The following is an 18,523-nucleotide window of genomic DNA, read 5'->3' as shown; positions in this document are numbered from 1 at the left end:
GCGTAATGACTTGTTGGTTCATTTTGTGTGTACACATGAGAGAACTCCCCCTTTTTTCATAGATGATACTGTACTCACATGATTGAGAGCTATCACGTATCAACAAAGGAATTAATCCTAGGCTCCTAGTTAGGAACTTTGCATTTTTCCAACAACACAAATCTACTTCTGATTGAGCCATGCTACGTTCCCGTAACATTCGCGTTAAACTACTAAGTTTGGCAAATATATTAATGAATGCTACATCAACCTTAAAAAATCATGTTGTGCAAATGTTATCCCAAGATTGTTACAAACATAATTTTTTTATGGCAACTCCGATCCATTTGTTTTCTTGCCCCAAGCCACACATCTCTCATTCACAGCCCCTAGCTAATTGATGTTACTATTATTGATTAAATGTAAAATTGGTCTCTAAGATTACATTCATATAAAAGAGTAATGCTAGATGCAATTTTAAAGTATGCAAACTTGAGATCATTTTAAAATAAGTGAAATCCATCAGTAAAAAATAATTTTTTCACATGGATCACAGATTTATCCACTTTTTTTCAAAAGAAACCTGTGAGATTTGCACATACACCTTAATATTGTAAATATCATTCCTCTTTAAAAAAATTCTTCATGAGTTTTTAATTTTTGTATTGTATTTAATTTTTCATAAACTTTCCATTAGGACTTTCTGTCGTACTCTCTCTCTCTCTCTCTCTCTCTCTCTTTTAAAGAAGACGGTACCTCAAATTTTATTGATAACCCTCACTTATGGTAGAGAAAAATCGTGGTTACAACAGGGACTTGGGGGTTACAAATATTCAAAAGACCAAAACCCAGGCCTAAAAAAAAAAACCTAGACACCAAGCCAACGACAAATACCTGGGGGCTACAGATATTCAAACAAGAAAAAAATCCAAACCCAAGTATAAAAAAGGCCATGAGCCAACCAAAACACTATACCATATACGTACCCAGAATACCAGAATAATCCAACCAAAAAAATTTCAAATAAACATTAAAACATGTGAGGCAAAACAAAACAGACCCAGTTAGAGAATAAAACAGTCCTAAGTAGATCGAATAATAGGGAGACCTAGTCTTTTTATACGCAAAGAGCACCTCAAGCGAAACGAAATATCCATAGAAGACCACCATAGGCATACAGTTGCTTCCCTCCGCTCTCATCCTTGCCAGAAAATCTGCCGAAACATTCCCCTCTCTAAAGATATGGAATACTTGGACTTTCTATCGTACTGTCGTTAAACTTTAAACAGCGCATAGCTTGCCACATGCATAGCATTAATTTTAAGTATGAACTAATCAAAATCGAAACATAGCATCAAATGCCATGTCATCCACCTGTTTAAAAAATTATAAAAAAAAAAAGAAGAGAAATGATTTGTATAATTTCTAAATAGACAAGTTTCGCCTAAGTTTTTTAAAAAAGTAGACTACATGTTGAAAAAGTAGAAAAAAAATTTATTCATCATCTATTTTCTCATCTTTTCATGATATAGTATTAAATAATAGGTTTATAAGTAAAATATAATAAATAGTTTCTAATCATCTAATATCACATTATGAAATGATGAGAAAATAATCATGAAAATTGAGATAGTAAATATCATTATTCTAAAAAAAAAAAAAAAAATAGTGAGACTAACATTTTTACAAAGATACTACGCAAGACTTGTCCATTAAAAAGTACAATACGTGTCCATTACTCTCAAACTTGAAATGCAGAAATTAAGCAAGTTAAATGCCATGGCATCTCGTAATGGCCCATGGGGTGAGAATCCCCTTTTCCTGTATATAGGCAGCCACCGACGGGGAGAGATATATAGTGATTGCCCAGTCTTGCAATTTTTTTGTCATTTTTAATTTTAGTTTTTTTTTATGTTTTAGTTTTTAAAAGAAAGAAAATCCCAAGTCTTTTGCAAACAATTAAAATTCAAAAATTCATTTTGCATTTTATTGTTACTATTATACAACAATATGTTTGTTCGCTTTCTCCTTTGCTATATAATCCTCATAATTGTATGGATATTATATATAATATGACATTACACTATAAAAAAAAAAAACCTGCTATACATTTATTACTAGTTATTTTCTATCAAAATAAATTTACTTTTGTCACAAATAATCATTCTTGTGTCGTAAATAATTCATCATAAATATTCTTTCTTTCTTTTTTTTGTAGTGTTTTCAGTTTCAAATTAAATCTTCAGATCGATTATTTTAGAGTGTCTTTCTAGTTTCTAACCTTCAATTTATATATACACCGAATCGAAGGAGCATACATAAATAAAGAGAAATAAGAGTTTACACGTTACATACGCTTTCATACGGACATGGGACCATTGTTCTGTACATAAATTCAAGCCTTTTCGAGGACGACACAATCCGAGTCTGACGCTCATATCTCTCTTTCTTTCTCTCGATACCTTTATCTTTATTCTCAGCCTTCTTTCTATTTCCTTTTTCTCGTATTTCAAACCCTATGGAAATGGAGGATCAGTACGGCATGCCTGATCTGAGGCAACTTATGAACGGCAGGTCGTCGTCCCATTTCCCGTCCATCCCTCAGCCCCCAGAGCTGTTCTCTAGCCACCATCGAAACCTCTCACCCAGCCACCACTACAATATGATGATGGTGGGTCGTGAAGTAGGGGCCGATGTGTTGTCCCGTGGCCTCCCCGAGTTTCGCTCTGATTCTGCTCCAAGTGTCGCTGCCACTACTCCCACCAATGCTGTCGCCACTTCTGCGTCCACTCCTTCGTTCAGTGGGTTTGAGGCCGAGACTGCAGGGTGCTTAGGAGGTGATGGCGGCACTGGAAGATGGCCCAGACAAGAGACTCTCACTCTTCTTGAGATCAGATCTCGACTGGATCCCAAGTTCAAAGAGGCAAATCAAAAGGGCCCTTTGTGGGACGAAATTTCAAGGTTTATACAATATATTTCAGCCCTAATCGTCCTCTCCTTTCTTTTTCTTTTATCATTAAATCTCTCTCTCTCTCTCTCTCTCTCTCTCTCTCTCCATATAAATATATATATATATATTGTATATATATGTTTGGGGAGGGGGTCTAGGTGCAAGTTTCTTTCTTCTGTTGTCGATGAAGGATTGAATGTCACTGAGTAGTATAGAGAAAGAGGACTGCTGCTAGTGTTTTTGGCAGTTACATCTGAAAACTTTGGAAGCGATATAAGGCTTTATAATCCGGTTTTGAGTTTGAAAATGAGCTTGATCAGTTGGAGACCCGTGTGTTACTTCTTTTTTATTTCGATTTGAAAAAATTCGAGGCTGATCGTCTGTGTAGTTACTCGTTATGATCTGTTTTGAAAATGTATAGTACCTTTCTTTCGAAGGCAAGGTGTTATTTATTTATTTTTTGGATGATTTGAAAATTGTGGACGACGCTTGGGATATTGCTTAAGCACCCGCAACTGCAAAAAACTCTCATATCTGAGACCTATCCTTGTTTAGCAATTTGAATGGTCAATATACTAAATTAGGTTAACTGTGATTACTCAGCAAGGAAAGGATATTATGAGATTCGCAGCACCATCATTAAACATCATCACCACATGATTTTTTTTTTCTGGGATATTCCTTTTTTTTTTTTTCCTTACAATGCAATCTAGGGTTCTCTCCTACCATGATTATGCATTTTCTTATACAAATCTTATTTCAGCATGTTAATGTCCATTTCTTTGATTTATTTTTATCTCCTCTCTTTTCAACTTTTTTTGCAGGATCATGTCTGAGGAACATGGTTACCCAAGAAGCGGGAAGAAATGTAGGGAGAAGTTTGAGAACTTGTACAAATATTACAAAAAGACAAAGGAAGGCAAGGCTGGAAGACAAGACGGTAAGCACTACAGGTTCTTTCGCCAACTCGAAGCTCTCTATGGAGAAACCAGCAACACCACCCCAGTCCCAGAAACCCATTTTGCTGGACATAGTCTTCGATTTCATAACACAAGCCAAAACACAACTCCAGCAAATCAAGAGGCTTTTCATTCTCAAAAGCATTGTGATCATAGTCTTAGCCTCTCTAATTCCTGTGAGTACGATACCTCTTCCTCCAATGACAATGATCTCAGCACCACGGTGCTGAGGGAGAACGATTCGGCGGAGAAGCGGAGGAAGAGGAAAGGTGGAAGGAGCTGGAAGGCTAAGATAAAGGGCTTCATTGACTCGCAGATGAGGAAGTTGATGGAGAAACAAGAGGCATGGTTAGAGAAGCTGATGAGAACTCTTGAACAGAAGGAACAGGAGAGGCAGTTAAGAGAGGAAGAGTGGAGGAAACAAGAGGCAGAAAGGATAGATAGGGAGCACACGTTTTTGGCTAAAGAACGGGCTTGGATTGAAGCTAGGGATGCCGCTTTAATGGATGCCTTGCAGAAAATTACAGGAAGCGAAGTAAAGGCTTCATCGTCTGAGGGTCTAATGGCCGCTGAAATCCAAAACCACAGTGAAAACCAGAATGAGGATGGAAGTGAAATACTAAATAATGGTGGGAAAGGTGAAAGCTGGCCGGAATCTGAGGTTTCGAGGCTGATACAATTGAGAAATGCCATTGAGTTAAGAATTGGGCCAAGTGGGTGTTCAGAAGAGGTTCTGTGGGAGGAAATCGCAGGAAAGATGGCTTGCTTAGGATATGAAAGGAATGCTTTAATGTACAAAGAGAAATGGGAGAGCATCAATAGTTATCCGAGAAAAACCAAGGCAGGTCACAAGAAGCGCAAGGAGAATTCACGAGGCTGTGCTTACTTTCAGAACAATGGATCGTCCTTATACAATCAAGGAGGAGCCTTCTGCGAAATCAGCGAACAAGAGCCAGAGACGGTGAGACTACAAGGGAATGATGGTTCTTCCCCTTCCAATTCCAATGCCGGAAATTCTGTGCACGAGAGCTGCTTTCCTTTCTTGTTCGGCGATGGGGAGAACTTGTGGGACAACTATGGTTTAAAGGTCAACAAAGGCGATCACAACCAGTAAGTACTAAAAGCGCATAGGCAGCTGGCGAGGAAACCTGAAACTGGGCGGGTGAAGTATTTGACTTATTAATTAAGAGGGTAAGAGATTTGAATTACAAATATAAGCCATGGGAAAATGGCCGGCTGTGAAAGGAAAGATCAGCTGACTGAGGATCATTAATTATGTATAGGGGTTGATATCTAGTGGGTATTAGAACTTCAGAATATGGACATTTAAGATCAAAATAATGGGTTTTTTGTTTTATCAGTTGATTGGGGAAGCTGGGATGTTGCGATCATGTTGCTCAAAGTGGTGCGGTTATCATCTCAACACTTGTAAGATTTCCATTTTGTGCTGAATTTCCTTCTTGTGCATGCAACTTGTATGATAATTGTAGTTCATTATTCCATCCGACATTTTTTTATCACTTCCATCATTAATTTTTTCTGTTTTTAATTAGCTAATTTCTTAACACCTACCGTATAATTAACTGCGGATGTGTCTGGGAGCACGTTTGTGAGAATTTGGATAATAATTCTCTTGGCATTTCTTAATCGATGCAAAGGAGAGCTAGAGAGGGGAAGAAATGATAGATATTAATTAATTACTAGCGGATGTACATGTTATATATACCATGATGATCAGCCTATATATGAACAAAATTATGTCCAAGTACTTAATTCGTCCTCTGATTTGCAATTAGCAAACTTATTTTCCAACTATTCAGTGCATGGATTACTTTAGTACCGTGAAAAAAGGTATTTAGTAAGTTTGGTCAGAGCAATTAAGGAAGGGATCGAGACATATGACAATTCATCATATCAGATTTCAAGAGTAGTAGAAAGGAGTCATGACTTTGCAATATGTCATAATTAATTCTGAAAGTGATTTGCAGCTGGGAATAGAAGTTAATAGTTATAGGCCGAAACAAGATTTCAGGTTTTTTTTTTAATCAAAACATGAACTACTTGATTTCATAGCGGAAACAAGATTTCATATAAAATGATGAATGCCTTGAAAGGATAATGTCACCTTTATTTTATACGTTGCGTTGATGGTAGCTCTTCAAAGAGCTCGTTTTGCAATTTCCAAACAGTGTATCAAACGTTATATGGATAGCATGAACATAATGAATTAAGAACTTGTCATTGGATCGAAGTTAAAACATGGTAATGACATGAGTTTTCTGCAGTTTGTCATGCTTGCGCTTTCATCCATGGTGGGGAAAATATCATGAAGGAGATCATATATATTGTTCGAATTCTCGGGTTACTTAACTAAGCGCTATGCATTCATTCTCTTTGAACACTCCTTTATATATATATATATATATATATATACCAGGAGATCAGTATTAATTAATGAGGTTTGCCTGTCAGAAAGAAAATGTTCAAAACAACTATTTATATTGAGGAAATTAAGGATGATCACGACTAACATATTTTTGCTATGATATTTATATATATGAATATTTCCATTGGTAATATGCAACTGAATTGTGCTTGATTTTCTTGCTGTTAATTTACGTAGTACTTATGCTGTTTGGATCTAATTAACTATTATTACTATATATTCAATGTTAATTTAAACCTTGCCTGCCGGACTCCAGATGATTTACATTCTTATAAGTTATAATAATCAGTGATTTATGGCATTAATTGGTAATGCTCTGGAAAGGAATTTTTATGAAAATAGCATCTCGAAGACGCATGCATATATATATATATATATATAGGACCAACAAGCGGCCATAAATGAATGATTGATTTGACTTATTTTATTCATTCTGTAAAGTAATTAAACCCAGTTGACGCACCATTAATTGATTAGTCAATTAAAAAACAGGTACCTGTATAAAGAACAAGCTTTGAAATTCGAAAATATTGTGATGAATGAGATATCTTTAGCCCTATAAAGACAGAAAAAAGTTGGATAGATAGAAAGATGGGATGGGGGCATTGCTGCAACCTTACTCTTCCTTCCGCAATAGACGTCGAGGTACGACTCATGCATAGTTTATTATTACAATCCAGAGAAAATGTGTCAATACGTTACACTCCAAGACAGTCACTGACCGTACTTAGGAAGGAGTAAAGAAGCTTCCCACCAGGGGGAACAAAACAAAGACAGATGTTGCAGTCATTGTCAGAGAGACTCAAGTACCAGAGTTTTGGGTCTTTTGTTTCTCTTTTTCCTCTCTCCTGAGTTTTGAGCCCAGGGAGGTTCCTTTGTCTAAACCCTAGAGACAGTTTTTAGTCATTAGCAATCAAAGGAAACGAAATTAATATCAATTATGGGAAAAATAATTTCGAATGGATCGGCTTTTTGGTGATGTCACTGAAGTCTGATGCGACTAGACTCGTAACTGAGTCAACATTAAGGCCTCGTAAATTCAAATTTGAGTATAATCTAACGTCCACAGTTATAAATCATTAAATATCACTTAACTCAAAACCATTTTAAATGTAAAACTCACTATTTTTTCTAACTTTTTATAAATATATTTAAATTCATCTTAACATCCAAATATATATAAACTCACTCTACCATCTTAACTCATTACTATGTATAAAAAATTCAACTAATCTCAACTCAACATGATACAAACGAGGTCTAAAAGCATCACGCCTTACTTTAAAACATATGCCAAATTAATACCAAAACGCCACTGCGTTAAATTCCTTCCGCCATGAAAGGCAACCATCAGTTACTCTTTCTTCCACTCTTAAATAGAAAAATCGATCAACTCTTTGATTTAACGTTCTTTTCCCTCAATAACAACACCAAATTGCGAGCTTTTATGATCAATTTCAGACTTATATATAGAGGCGTTCAAAAACAAAAAGAAAAAGAAAAAGGGAAATGGGAAAGTGAAAAATAATAAATAGGAGAGTCCTCGGAGGTAATAATCAATGGCCGGTTCTAGATCATGACCAGCTAGATTTCTTTTTTTTCGTCTTTGTGATCAAAACATGAAGAAAAATAAAAAACTAAAAAATTAAGTAAAAGCTTAACCTTATATAAGGGTATTGAATCCGAAGAGGTATCGTCCAATGGCGTTTATGGATGCTTTTGATTTCTCCGCGACCGCTTACTATACAAGGGCCAGAGTATTATGGAGCTTAGCTCACAGAGCCAGCAATTACCGGTATTAACTTTTATATGACCTCATATTTAAGAGACGAGATTACATTTTAAATCCTAAAATTTCAGACAAAAACTTCAATAGATCATCGATATGGATTATAATATAAGGATCATGCAGATCGGTCTGGCCCAATTTACCGAATGGATAATTAAGAAGTGAAAGTTAGCACTGCGATCTATTTTGCAGCGGATTTTTTTCTTTCTTCCCTTCATCGGAGAGATCACGGTATTCTATCAAAAAATTAATGGTAGTCCTTTGCTATCAGGTTTTGTTTTTTGTGTTTTTGGTTTCCGGGAATGAGTAAGATTTCTGCTTCATGGCCCAATAGGAAACATCGTTATCCTTGCTGCGAGTGAGAGCAATCCCAAGGAATATATAGGACCACTGCCATGAATCACAGCACTAATTTCCATTTTTCTGCCAATTCAAGCTCTGATATCTTGCATACGCTAGCTAGCTATGTTATTGATTCATAACTTCACTCCACAAAGCTAATGTTTGCAGCGATCCGTCAGTTCCAAATGACCAACTCATCTGCCCTCCTCATAAATTTCTCCTGTGCTATCTAGAGAACCGAGAAAAAAAAAACATACAATATATATGAATCAAATATTGGAAATCCATAAACTCGGTATAATAAATTGGGATTATAAATAATAATAATAATAAAAAAAAAAAAAAAAACCCTACATCACAAAAAGTACAGAGCGGATAAAAAAATATAAATATCATTATTAATGTCAAATGTTAATAAATATATTAATGCATCTTTAGGTAAAGAACCTGATCTATATATCTTGATGAGGAGGAGAATAAGAAAGTAGGAAAGAAAATGGCAAATGTTGCAAGAAGTTAATTAACCAACATGCTTTTGTGTGAGAGTTGAATTTCAAGTTCAATGTAAAAAAGGAAAGAGGGTGTAGTTGTCGTCATAGATTTTGGAGCATGTAGTAGCATATATAGGCTACAAAAGAGGTAGCGCTGAGACCGTACGAGAACCGCCGGGAAATCAGTGGCGATCGATGGCGCGAAAAGTGTATTAATTTTAAAGACTTGACCAGATTCTATTAGAGTATTGGCCATGATCTAGTAAAAGTTCAAATTAAAGCTTACCTGGAGGAAAATGTTAGTGAAGCCCTTCAAAATTACAGCTCAATTGTTTTAATTTTTTAATTTTTTTATTTAATGATTAAAAAAGTAACTATTAGTAAAATTATCTATTTTTTTTCTTAATAATTAAGAATATTAAAAAATTGTTGAAAAAACATAAAAGAAAAAAAAAAGTAGACTAGCCGTACGCCCAGCAGTAACCCCTAGGTGGCTCGTTAGAGCACTAGTATTGGTCTATGCATATGCATATGCAAAATCATCTCTTTTGCATATCCACTTTGTCATTCAAGCAAAATTTTCACATTGACTTATGCATATTTGAGACAAAATAATAATAAAATATTATTATTTTATTATTATTAATTTGTTTTTTATATATATTTTGCAATTAGCATCCACTACATACATTTGACATTAATAATACAAATACAATAATAAAAAATGTAATTTTTTTATATATTATATTAAAAATATAATCAAATGAAAAAAATATATAATATATTATAATAATAAAATAAATGTGCAAGTAAAGATTTCTTGTGTTGTTGAATGAGAGAGAAAAGGAAAGGATTGTGAGAGAGAGTGGGAGGAGAGAGAAATAATGATTAAAATATGATTTGTAGAGTGCATAGTAGTTATCCAAATTTGGATAAGAACTGTTCATAAGTAGCTAAATATTTAGATATGCATAAGTTAATGTGGAGGATTTTAAGGTCATATTATGCAAATATGACTTTGCATATGCATATGCATAGACCAATGCCAATACTCTTAGCACTTTCCTTACCTAAAATCACATGATTTTTCTTTTGCCTTTATCATTCAAGATATAACTCAACATTGTATTATCTATCTATAACCTAAAATAATAATAAAATCATATCTTTTTATAATTTTTTTTATATTTTGTAATTATACTATCATATGTTAATTAATAATTTAATTTTTATTAGTAATTAATAATTTGTCGGGACTCAAGAGCTCTCACGAGGCAAATGAAATTGGAGCAGTTAGAGTGAGCAATATTTGGAATAAAATTTTTTATGAACAGTATAACGCCAAATATGACTTTCCCTTTGGATTTACTTAACTCAACGGTTGAACTTATTCCTTCTAACTAGTCCAATGAAACAATTTTCAGAAGAAATGAGGCATATTTTTGGATTGGCTGGCATTTGGCTAAGTGCTCTAAAGTTCCCCGTGGGCGGATAAATCTGGATCATGTCTGATAAAGAACACCGTTTAAAGATAATTATTTTAAAAAATTAATAAAATAGTAAATAAGATCCATGTCACTATGTCACTGGAATAAAGGATTTGAGGGCCACGATCGAGTTAGATATTTTTAGAGAAATGCTACAAGAAATTCTTACACCACACACATCTACTTAATCAATATTTGATTTGTCGTTTTTGTTCTTCTATTTAAACATACACATTTAAAATTTAAGATAGAATAAAAAAAAATGACAAATCACATGTTGATGAGAAGTACTTAGCACTGTATCAGGGTTCGGGCGTCTTCTTTTCCTTGGGCTTAATGGATTTGGCATGCTAAGCTCTCTAAGAAAATCTCCATTATGATGTGGAAAGCTATCAATAACTGTTTTGAGTGTGGATGAGAAGATTAAAATGGTTGACATTCCTATAGTTTTAAAATGTAATTGTTGCTCTATGGGCCATTTTGAGTATCTTAATCATATTCTTTGTACAGGTGATTTTGCTATACAAATATGGCATTTGACAGCAATTCAATTAGGTGTGCATATGGGTCTTTTTCGCACCTGACAGAAGCAAGTTAATTTTTGGTTTCGTCATGCTGGGCACTCATCTCACATTCGGACTGTCTTTGGTCTCCTTCTATCTATTGTTTCTTGAAAACTATGGGATAGACGTTGCAAAGCCCGGTATGAGGGTAAGGTTGATACGATTGAGTCGGTTTGGCATGTTATTAAATTTTGGATCCGTCATGTCATGCAAGTGTCTATGAAATCTTTAAGGCTCCCTATGCAGGTTGTTGTTACTTTAAAGAAGTTGGATATTCCGATTTTAACTCCTAAAGCTAAGAAGGTTACTCTGGTGAAGTGGATTCGGCCTCAGCAAGATTGGGTGAAGCTTAATACTAATGACAATAATTTGGTAATCCAGGTCTGACTGGTGCCGTGAGAGTTATTCGAGATGCTAGTGGTAAGTTGTGTGTGGCTTACTATGTGTTCTTAGGCTAGGGCTCTAATAATTTTGCCAAAATTAGAAGTTTACTGGAAGGAGTTAGGAGGTGTTGTTGGCTTGGCTTTTATCGGGGTTATTTTGAGATAGACTCTCAACTTCTAGTCAACTAGGTTACTAGGGGTATTTGTAATATTTGACATTTTGAGGATTTTTGGGATGAGATCCAAGCTTATCTTCTATGCATGGACTATAAAATTACTCATATCTATCGCGAAAGTAATATTGTGACTAATTTTCTTGCTAATCAAGGTACTGGGGTTTAAATACAGATTTGATTGATGATAGAGATACTTTATCTAATCATTAAGAGGCCCTCTTCGCATGGATATAATTGGTTTTCCTTATTTGAGGTTATCAAAGTGAGATGTTTGATTTTTACTTCTCGTTTCTTTGTTATTTTCTTATATGTGTGATATGTTCCTTTTCTTGCAGGTTGGCTTCTTAGGATTATTCTTTCTATTTGGTTTGTAATTTTTTGGCTTTCTTAGTTTGTGGTTGGGTCTTTTGGTTTTTAATACCTGGATTTTGGTTTTATACTTATTTGTAACCCCCAGGTATCTGGTTATAACCACGATTTTCATTCGCCAAAAGTGATGATCAGAACTATCAATAAAATTGAGATATCGTCCTCTTCTTAAAAAAATGACTAGGTGAATGTGTGTGATGTAAGGTTTCTATGTAGAATTTCTCTTTTTTTATTATTGGAAAATATTACTATGACGCTTTAGTTATACCACTCACTTTATTCCATTGACATGACACCATTATGTCATCGTATCATGTGATATATTAAAAAAAATTAAAAACACATACATAAAAAGGGTAGATGGAACTTAGGGTTCAGTCTTTTTTTTTTTTTTTTTTTTTTTTTGTATTTTCAAACATATTTTGTATTAAATATATATATGTGTGTATGTATATATATATATATATTAAACCATGTAGCACCAAGTACTAGTGGTCATGTCACGTCAATAGAACAAAATGAACGATATAACTAAGGTGGCATAGTAACAATTCTCTTTTTTAATTCATTTTATTTAATATACATTATTTTTTCTTTTGTTAAAATTTAAAGATATTTTAAAAAGTTAATTCAAGAATTTTAGGAATTCCATCAAAGAATGATAAATTAATGACAATTTTAGAGTGCAAATTAAATTTCGTTTTCCAAAAATTATTTTAAGCCAATGCAGTAATCCAAAACAAAGTCTATTATTCACGTAATAATAAAACTCATTCCAGATTTCATGGTGGTGCATCGGGAAAACTACTGGACGCTTTATCTTTCATCAGTCGCCCCTTAATTCAACTTCCAGGATTGCTATGCAAAACTAGCAGGATGGAAGGGGAGTTTAAAACACTTTTTCAGAGCGGAAAGTCGACGCCGCACCAGAATGCTCGGGGCTCAGCAGGGAAGCCCTTACTAATACCCTCAGCATCAATCCCTCTTGAGCCAATCTTCTTCCAAAAGAAGAGGGTTTTGTTACCATTTTTCTGCTGGAACTCGTTCAAAATGGGAACCCCCTACATTAGAAAGCGTGTTTTTCGTGTTTTTGATATGGAACTTCCCAGTTCCACGTAGTGTGTCGATTGACAACGGCTAAAACACAGGTGCCAACAACGAGAACACCACGATCCGTTGCGCGCGCCTACTTTATACCCCTCCAACAGGGGAGGAAAAAACCGAAGCCCAGTCAGTCGCATTTCAGTAAGTTGTAGAATCAAATGATTGTTATTGTTTCCTATTACTCGCTTTTAAAATGACATAGAAATATAAGCAGTTCTCGGATTAAAAACCCAAGCTTGGGAATGCTTCCCGAGCTTTATTGCTCTACCACCGTCCTACCATGGCTGAGAAAACAAAAGAACTTCGAAAAAAGTGTCCTAACCCTATAACTGATAATAGGGCAAAATTAAAAACCGCATCAACTCTCCAAAACAAAACACAAACCACCAAAACCTCAATTTCATCAGTACTTGTAGTCCTTGACATGGAGACTCTCGGAGGCACCCTCACTGAGTTTTGCATCACCCTTGTAAATTCCCAGAGTTGCCTCTGAGTTTGCCTTGGCCCTAGCAAGAAATGCAGCCTGCGCCTTCTTAACATTTTCTGGCTTTCCTGCCCATGTCTTGAGAGTGCTCTGCTGAAGGGCCCGCCCAAAGGAGAAGGAAAGAGACCATGGCTTCTTTCCCTTGAGTTTGTTCATGGCATTGAGGTTGAGTGTCGCCTCCTCCTCACTCTGTCCACCAGACAAGAACACAATTGCAGGAACTGCAGGAGGCACAGTTCGCTGTAGTGCCCTAATGGTGTACTCAGCAATCACCTCTGGTGCAACCTTTGGCGCCTCAGATCCAGGGGTCACCATGTTAGGCTTCAACAAAGTTCCCTCAAGCAGGACATGGTGGTCGTTTAGAGCTTTATAGACCGCAGCAAGAACACGTTCAGTCACGTCAGCACACTTTTCAATATCGTGGGGTCCATCAACAAGGATCTCAGGCTCAACAATGGGGACAAGACCATTCTCCTGGCAGATGATAGCATAACGGGCCAATCCATTGGCATTTTCGTTGATGGCCAGCTGAGATGGCTCGGTCAGTCCAATATTGAGCACAGCACGCCATTTGGCAAATCGAGCACCAGCTTCGTAGTACTTCTGGCAACGCTGTGCAAGGCCATCAAGACCCTGGGTGGTGGTCTCCCCATTGGTGCCTGGAAGCTCAACAGTGCCCTTGTCGACCTTGATGCCAGGGAGAACACCGCCTTCCTTCAAAACCTCAACAAAGGGCTTACCTGCAAAGTATATATAGTATACGGAATTATATTCAGGGGAAATAAACATTAAAAAAAACATTAAAAATGGACTTTCAAAATCTTTCAATGACAGTAATTTTAATTTTTGTAATCAAACCTGGAAGTTAAACCAAAACACAATTTTGAATATTAGAAACTTAAAAGTATGATTTATCATATTCAAAATAACAGGACTAGAGTTGATCACAACACCTGAAGCTGTCTTCTGATAGAGCGTCTCCTCAAAGAGAATTACTCCACTGAGGTATTGGAGGGCACCAGGAGTGCAGAACAGAAGCTCACGGAGGGCACGCCTGTTGTCCTCATTATTCTCAACATTGATGCTAGAAAGACGCTTGCCAATTGTGCCAGTTGACTCGTCAGCAGCAAGGATACCCTTTCCAGGGGTGCCAATGTATGCAGCATTAGCAATAAGCTCATCTGAAGAAAGTAGACATTACTCAAAGAAACATTGATGACAATTTATGAGAATAAGAAAATTACAAATAAAAAAAAGGAAGATTACAAATAATCATTTCACTGTCAGTGAAGACGAATGAAATATATTGAAATAACCACAAATAAGAAATAAGAGGCTCAATATAAATAAAGTAATAAAAATATCAAGTTTGAATTTTTTTTCAAGTTTAAAAACTGATTAATGTTTAAGGGGCAACATGAGCGCAAAGGATAACAGCTGTGTATTACAAAGTTAAAAGACGTTACAACTTCAGCCTTTTTTAATAAATAAAGAGAAACGATATTTGCAATCCTATGATGGCAAGCTCCGTGCACTTTAAAAAAAAGGGGGGGGGGGGTTAATTTGGGAACCACATGAAAAAAATATATATTTTTTTTAATGGTGGACCCTACTTGTTTTCAATTGGAGTGAGAGGTGCTTGCACACCCTATGACTGTATCTAACATTACTCATAAATAAATACATAAATAAATACATAAATAAACCTTAGTAAATAAAGAGAGGACATTAAAGTTGTTAGCTGCTAAGTTTTATTGGACTTGAAACCACCACAAATAAGAAACAAGAGGCTCAATATAAATAAAGTAATAAATATCAAGTTTGAACTATTTTTTTAAGTTTAAAAACTGATTCATGTTTAAGGGGCAACATGAGCACAAAGGATAACAGCTGCGTATTACAAACTTAAAACACGTTACGGCTTCAACCTTTTTTAATAAATAAATAAAAACGATCTTTGCAGTCCTATGGTGTGCAAGTCTCACGCACTTCTTTTAAAAATAAGTAGGTTAATTTGAGACCCAAATGGAAAAAAAAAATTATTTTTTAATGGTGGACCCTAACTTTTTTCAAATGAAGTGTGCAGTGCTTGCACACCCTAGGACTATATCTAATATTACTCATAAATAAATACATAAATAAACCTTAGTTAATAAAGAAAGGACATTAAAGTTGTTAGCTACTAAATTTTATTAGACTTACGGCCTGTTTGGGAGCTAAATTGTTCTCAGACTAATTCACTACTATTCACAAACAGTTCACTGTTATTTTTTTTTTATTGGCACCGGGTGTTCAGGAACAGCATCCCGACTAATCCCAGGAGTGCATAGGCCCTCAGCAAGGAGTTTCCCGTCAAGTGCATCTCGGGTAATTCAAGGAGAAAATCCTCAAATCCAATGACCCTTAGAAATTGTTTGCACCCAAAGAGATTTGAACCTTAGATCTGGGGGAGCATACCCCAAAGCCCAAGGCATTTACCAATTGAGCCAACCCCTAGGGGTTAACAACATATTAACTAGGCAGTTACAAATTTAAAACACTAATTATATGCAGTACAAATAACTCTCAACATTTACTTCGATGAACCAGTAAACTTGGTCAAGTATCTAGAAGAATTATAGTATGCATTATGACTATTTAGATTCCTTATATATCTATGGAGCAAACTCATACAACATAATAAAAAAACACAATTCAAAAACCAATTTTTTGGTTCATCAATATTTCCATAAGCCCATGATTCGAAGAGTTTTGTTGGGTTACTACCAGATTTGCGTCATGCCCTTACAGACTGAATACGGAATTGATGTGGCATATGTCACAGAATTGACAGGGGCAATCTACGCATCGCAGTGAGAACAAAAATGGAGAAAAGAAACAAACTAATTGACAAAAGAGAAACTCATCCTCACCCTTGGCAAGGCCAAATGGCCGGGCTAGGGCAGGGGGACCCACCCAAGTACCTTCGCACAAAGAGGCTGTGAGGGGGACAATCTCTCCCACCCCCCAACCCCACAAACATAGTTGCCACTTGCTTGTGGATCTACACCTAGCATGACCTCCGGTACAAGTAAAAGAGATCTTTGAGCATGGAGGCAATGATCGAGGGAGGGACATCTCCTCCCCTCAATCGCAGTTGACTTGTGTGGGTCTTTCGCATGGGGAGGCAGCCAGAGGTGTTCCCACCCTCAATAGCTGCCTCTATGCAGGGAGACCATGACCAGGAGGTAGAGATGTCCCCCTTATCGCCCCGTCCGCATGAGGAGGCCAAGAGAAAGGCAATCTCCCCCTCTTTCTCAGAGCACGGAGGCCACAACCGAGGTAGGGAGAATTCTATGCAACAGCCTCAAGCCTCTCCACAGGAAGGCTGCGAGGGGAGTGTTCTCCCCCCTCATTGTGGCCTCCGCAAGGGGAGGAGGGCCTCCCACCTCTATCATGAGGACCACACGGCAGCGAAAAAGGATGCTGGGACCGAATTTCCCTTCAACTAAACTCATCTCAACTCATTATTACAACTTTTTCAAATCTCAACACAAAATATAACAAGCAATTCAACTTTTTCAAATCTCAAAATAATAATAATATTAAAAAATAATATTCTAACAATAGTTTATTATCTCAACTCAACTCAACTCAACTCAACTCAACGCAGCCTAAGAAATAAACTAAAAAACATATCCGTCTCTACTCCGCGTAGTTATTATTCGATTTATCACATACTAACCAGAAGCTGTACCATATAAAAAAATGAATTAAAATCATTTTTTGAAAAAAAAAAAGGATCTTGGGCGATTAGGGACTACTTCGGATTTCATTGAAATAGAGCAGCCAACGATCGGTTCAAACGCCCCCTATCTGAAAGATCTATATCTGTATCAACTAACAAGAAGGGTGATCTTTCGCGAGCAAACGGGAATTTTATTAATAATTGACTGAATAAAACAGCATCAAATAGAGCAATCGTCCCATAGAAATTCTAGATCTACCAGCGCCGAGCGATAGGCGGAAAATGTACAAAACTAAAGCACAAACAGGGAGAGAACATGAGGAGTAATTACCCTGGTATTTGCTCTTGAAAGCCGACATTTTTGTTATAAACGGAGACTGAAAGAGAGGATTTTTCACAGAGAGAGAGAGAGAGAGAGGGTTGAGAGAGAGCGGAAGGCAGAAAAATAGAGACCAGAGAGGGGTTAGGGTTTATATTTTAGGTGAGGGAAAGAAAGGTAAGTGGGAAGGGGTGTCATCAATATTGTCGCTTCAAGGTTCGGCTTTTTCCGCAAGCAACGTTGTCCATCAGATTGCTCTTTTCGATCGTTGATTTTACTTTTTCACCCTTGGGCCAGTTTTTGTGTTGAGCAGTACTCGCTTCCACGGCCCAACTGGATCCCGCAACGCTATGTGCTTCTATAGGAGTGTAAAATCGTGTTAATAGATTGTATTCATGTCATATCAAGACATATATATTATATTATATGGATCAACTCTAATCTGATTATTTAAACTTATGGTGTCAAAATCTCAAACCTTAATACGACTCATTAACATAACGAGTCGGGTCGAGTCAACTCGTTTTGACCTGTTTATGTAAATGGGTTGAACAAATCTAAAATTAACCCGTTTGACTTAGTTAATTTTAGCATAATTTTATATAAATGTTAAAATCTCAATATCTATAAAAAAAATATAAAACTAACTACAAATCTAAAATTACAATTCAAACAATAAAAATATCGAAATTAAAATTTCAATAAATTTATTTTTATATATAAGGATATAATTATAACTTTAAATTTCTTAACAGATAACGTGTCAAAATGGGTTGATTCGTTATCAATCTGCAAGCAATTATGTCTTAACCGGTCAACCTGTTTTGACCCTAACCCGTTTTTATCGTATCATGTTTGTGTTAGATTAACGGGTTGTGTCACATATTGTCACTCCTAAATTGTTGCATATGTTTCTCTTTTATTGTGCAGTGAATTTTTTTTTTTTTGGTTTTTT

General features: G+C 36.0%; 2 protein-coding genes across 2 annotated transcripts; one reads left to right on the top strand and one right to left on the bottom strand.

Moving 5' to 3' along the window:
- The first annotated feature begins 2,395 nt into the window (after nucleotides 1-2,395).
- Nucleotides 2,396-5,390, top strand: LOC121268561 (trihelix transcription factor PTL-like). The gene is made up of 2 exons (XM_041172881.1): nucleotides 2,396-2,940; nucleotides 3,754-5,390. The coding sequence occupies exons 1-2, from the start codon at nucleotides 2,498-2,500 to the stop codon at nucleotides 5,000-5,002; spliced, it is 1,692 nt and encodes a 563-aa protein (XP_041028815.1). The 5' UTR covers nucleotides 2,396-2,497; the 3' UTR covers nucleotides 5,003-5,390.
- A 7,844-nt stretch (nucleotides 5,391-13,234) lies between these two features.
- On the bottom strand, nucleotides 13,235-17,762 carry LOC121268560 (fructose-bisphosphate aldolase 6, cytosolic). The gene is made up of 3 exons (XM_041172880.1): nucleotides 17,581-17,762; nucleotides 14,476-14,703; nucleotides 13,235-14,262 (listed from the first exon to the last, which is right to left on the bottom strand). Exons 1-3 carry the CDS (start codon nucleotides 17,606-17,608, stop codon nucleotides 13,442-13,444), a joined length of 1,077 nt encoding a protein of 358 aa, XP_041028814.1. The 5' UTR covers nucleotides 17,609-17,762; the 3' UTR covers nucleotides 13,235-13,441.
- Nucleotides 17,763-18,523: the final 761 nt, after the last annotated feature.

Source organism: Juglans microcarpa x Juglans regia, chromosome 5S (genome assembly GCF_004785595.1).
Source record: "Juglans microcarpa x Juglans regia isolate MS1-56 chromosome 5S, Jm3101_v1.0, whole genome shotgun sequence".
In the NCBI taxonomy this organism is placed as follows: Eukaryota; Viridiplantae; Streptophyta; class Magnoliopsida; order Fagales; family Juglandaceae; genus Juglans; species Juglans microcarpa x Juglans regia.
The sequence above is the reverse complement of the archived record's forward strand: the minus strand, read 5'-3'. Positions and strand labels throughout refer to the sequence as shown.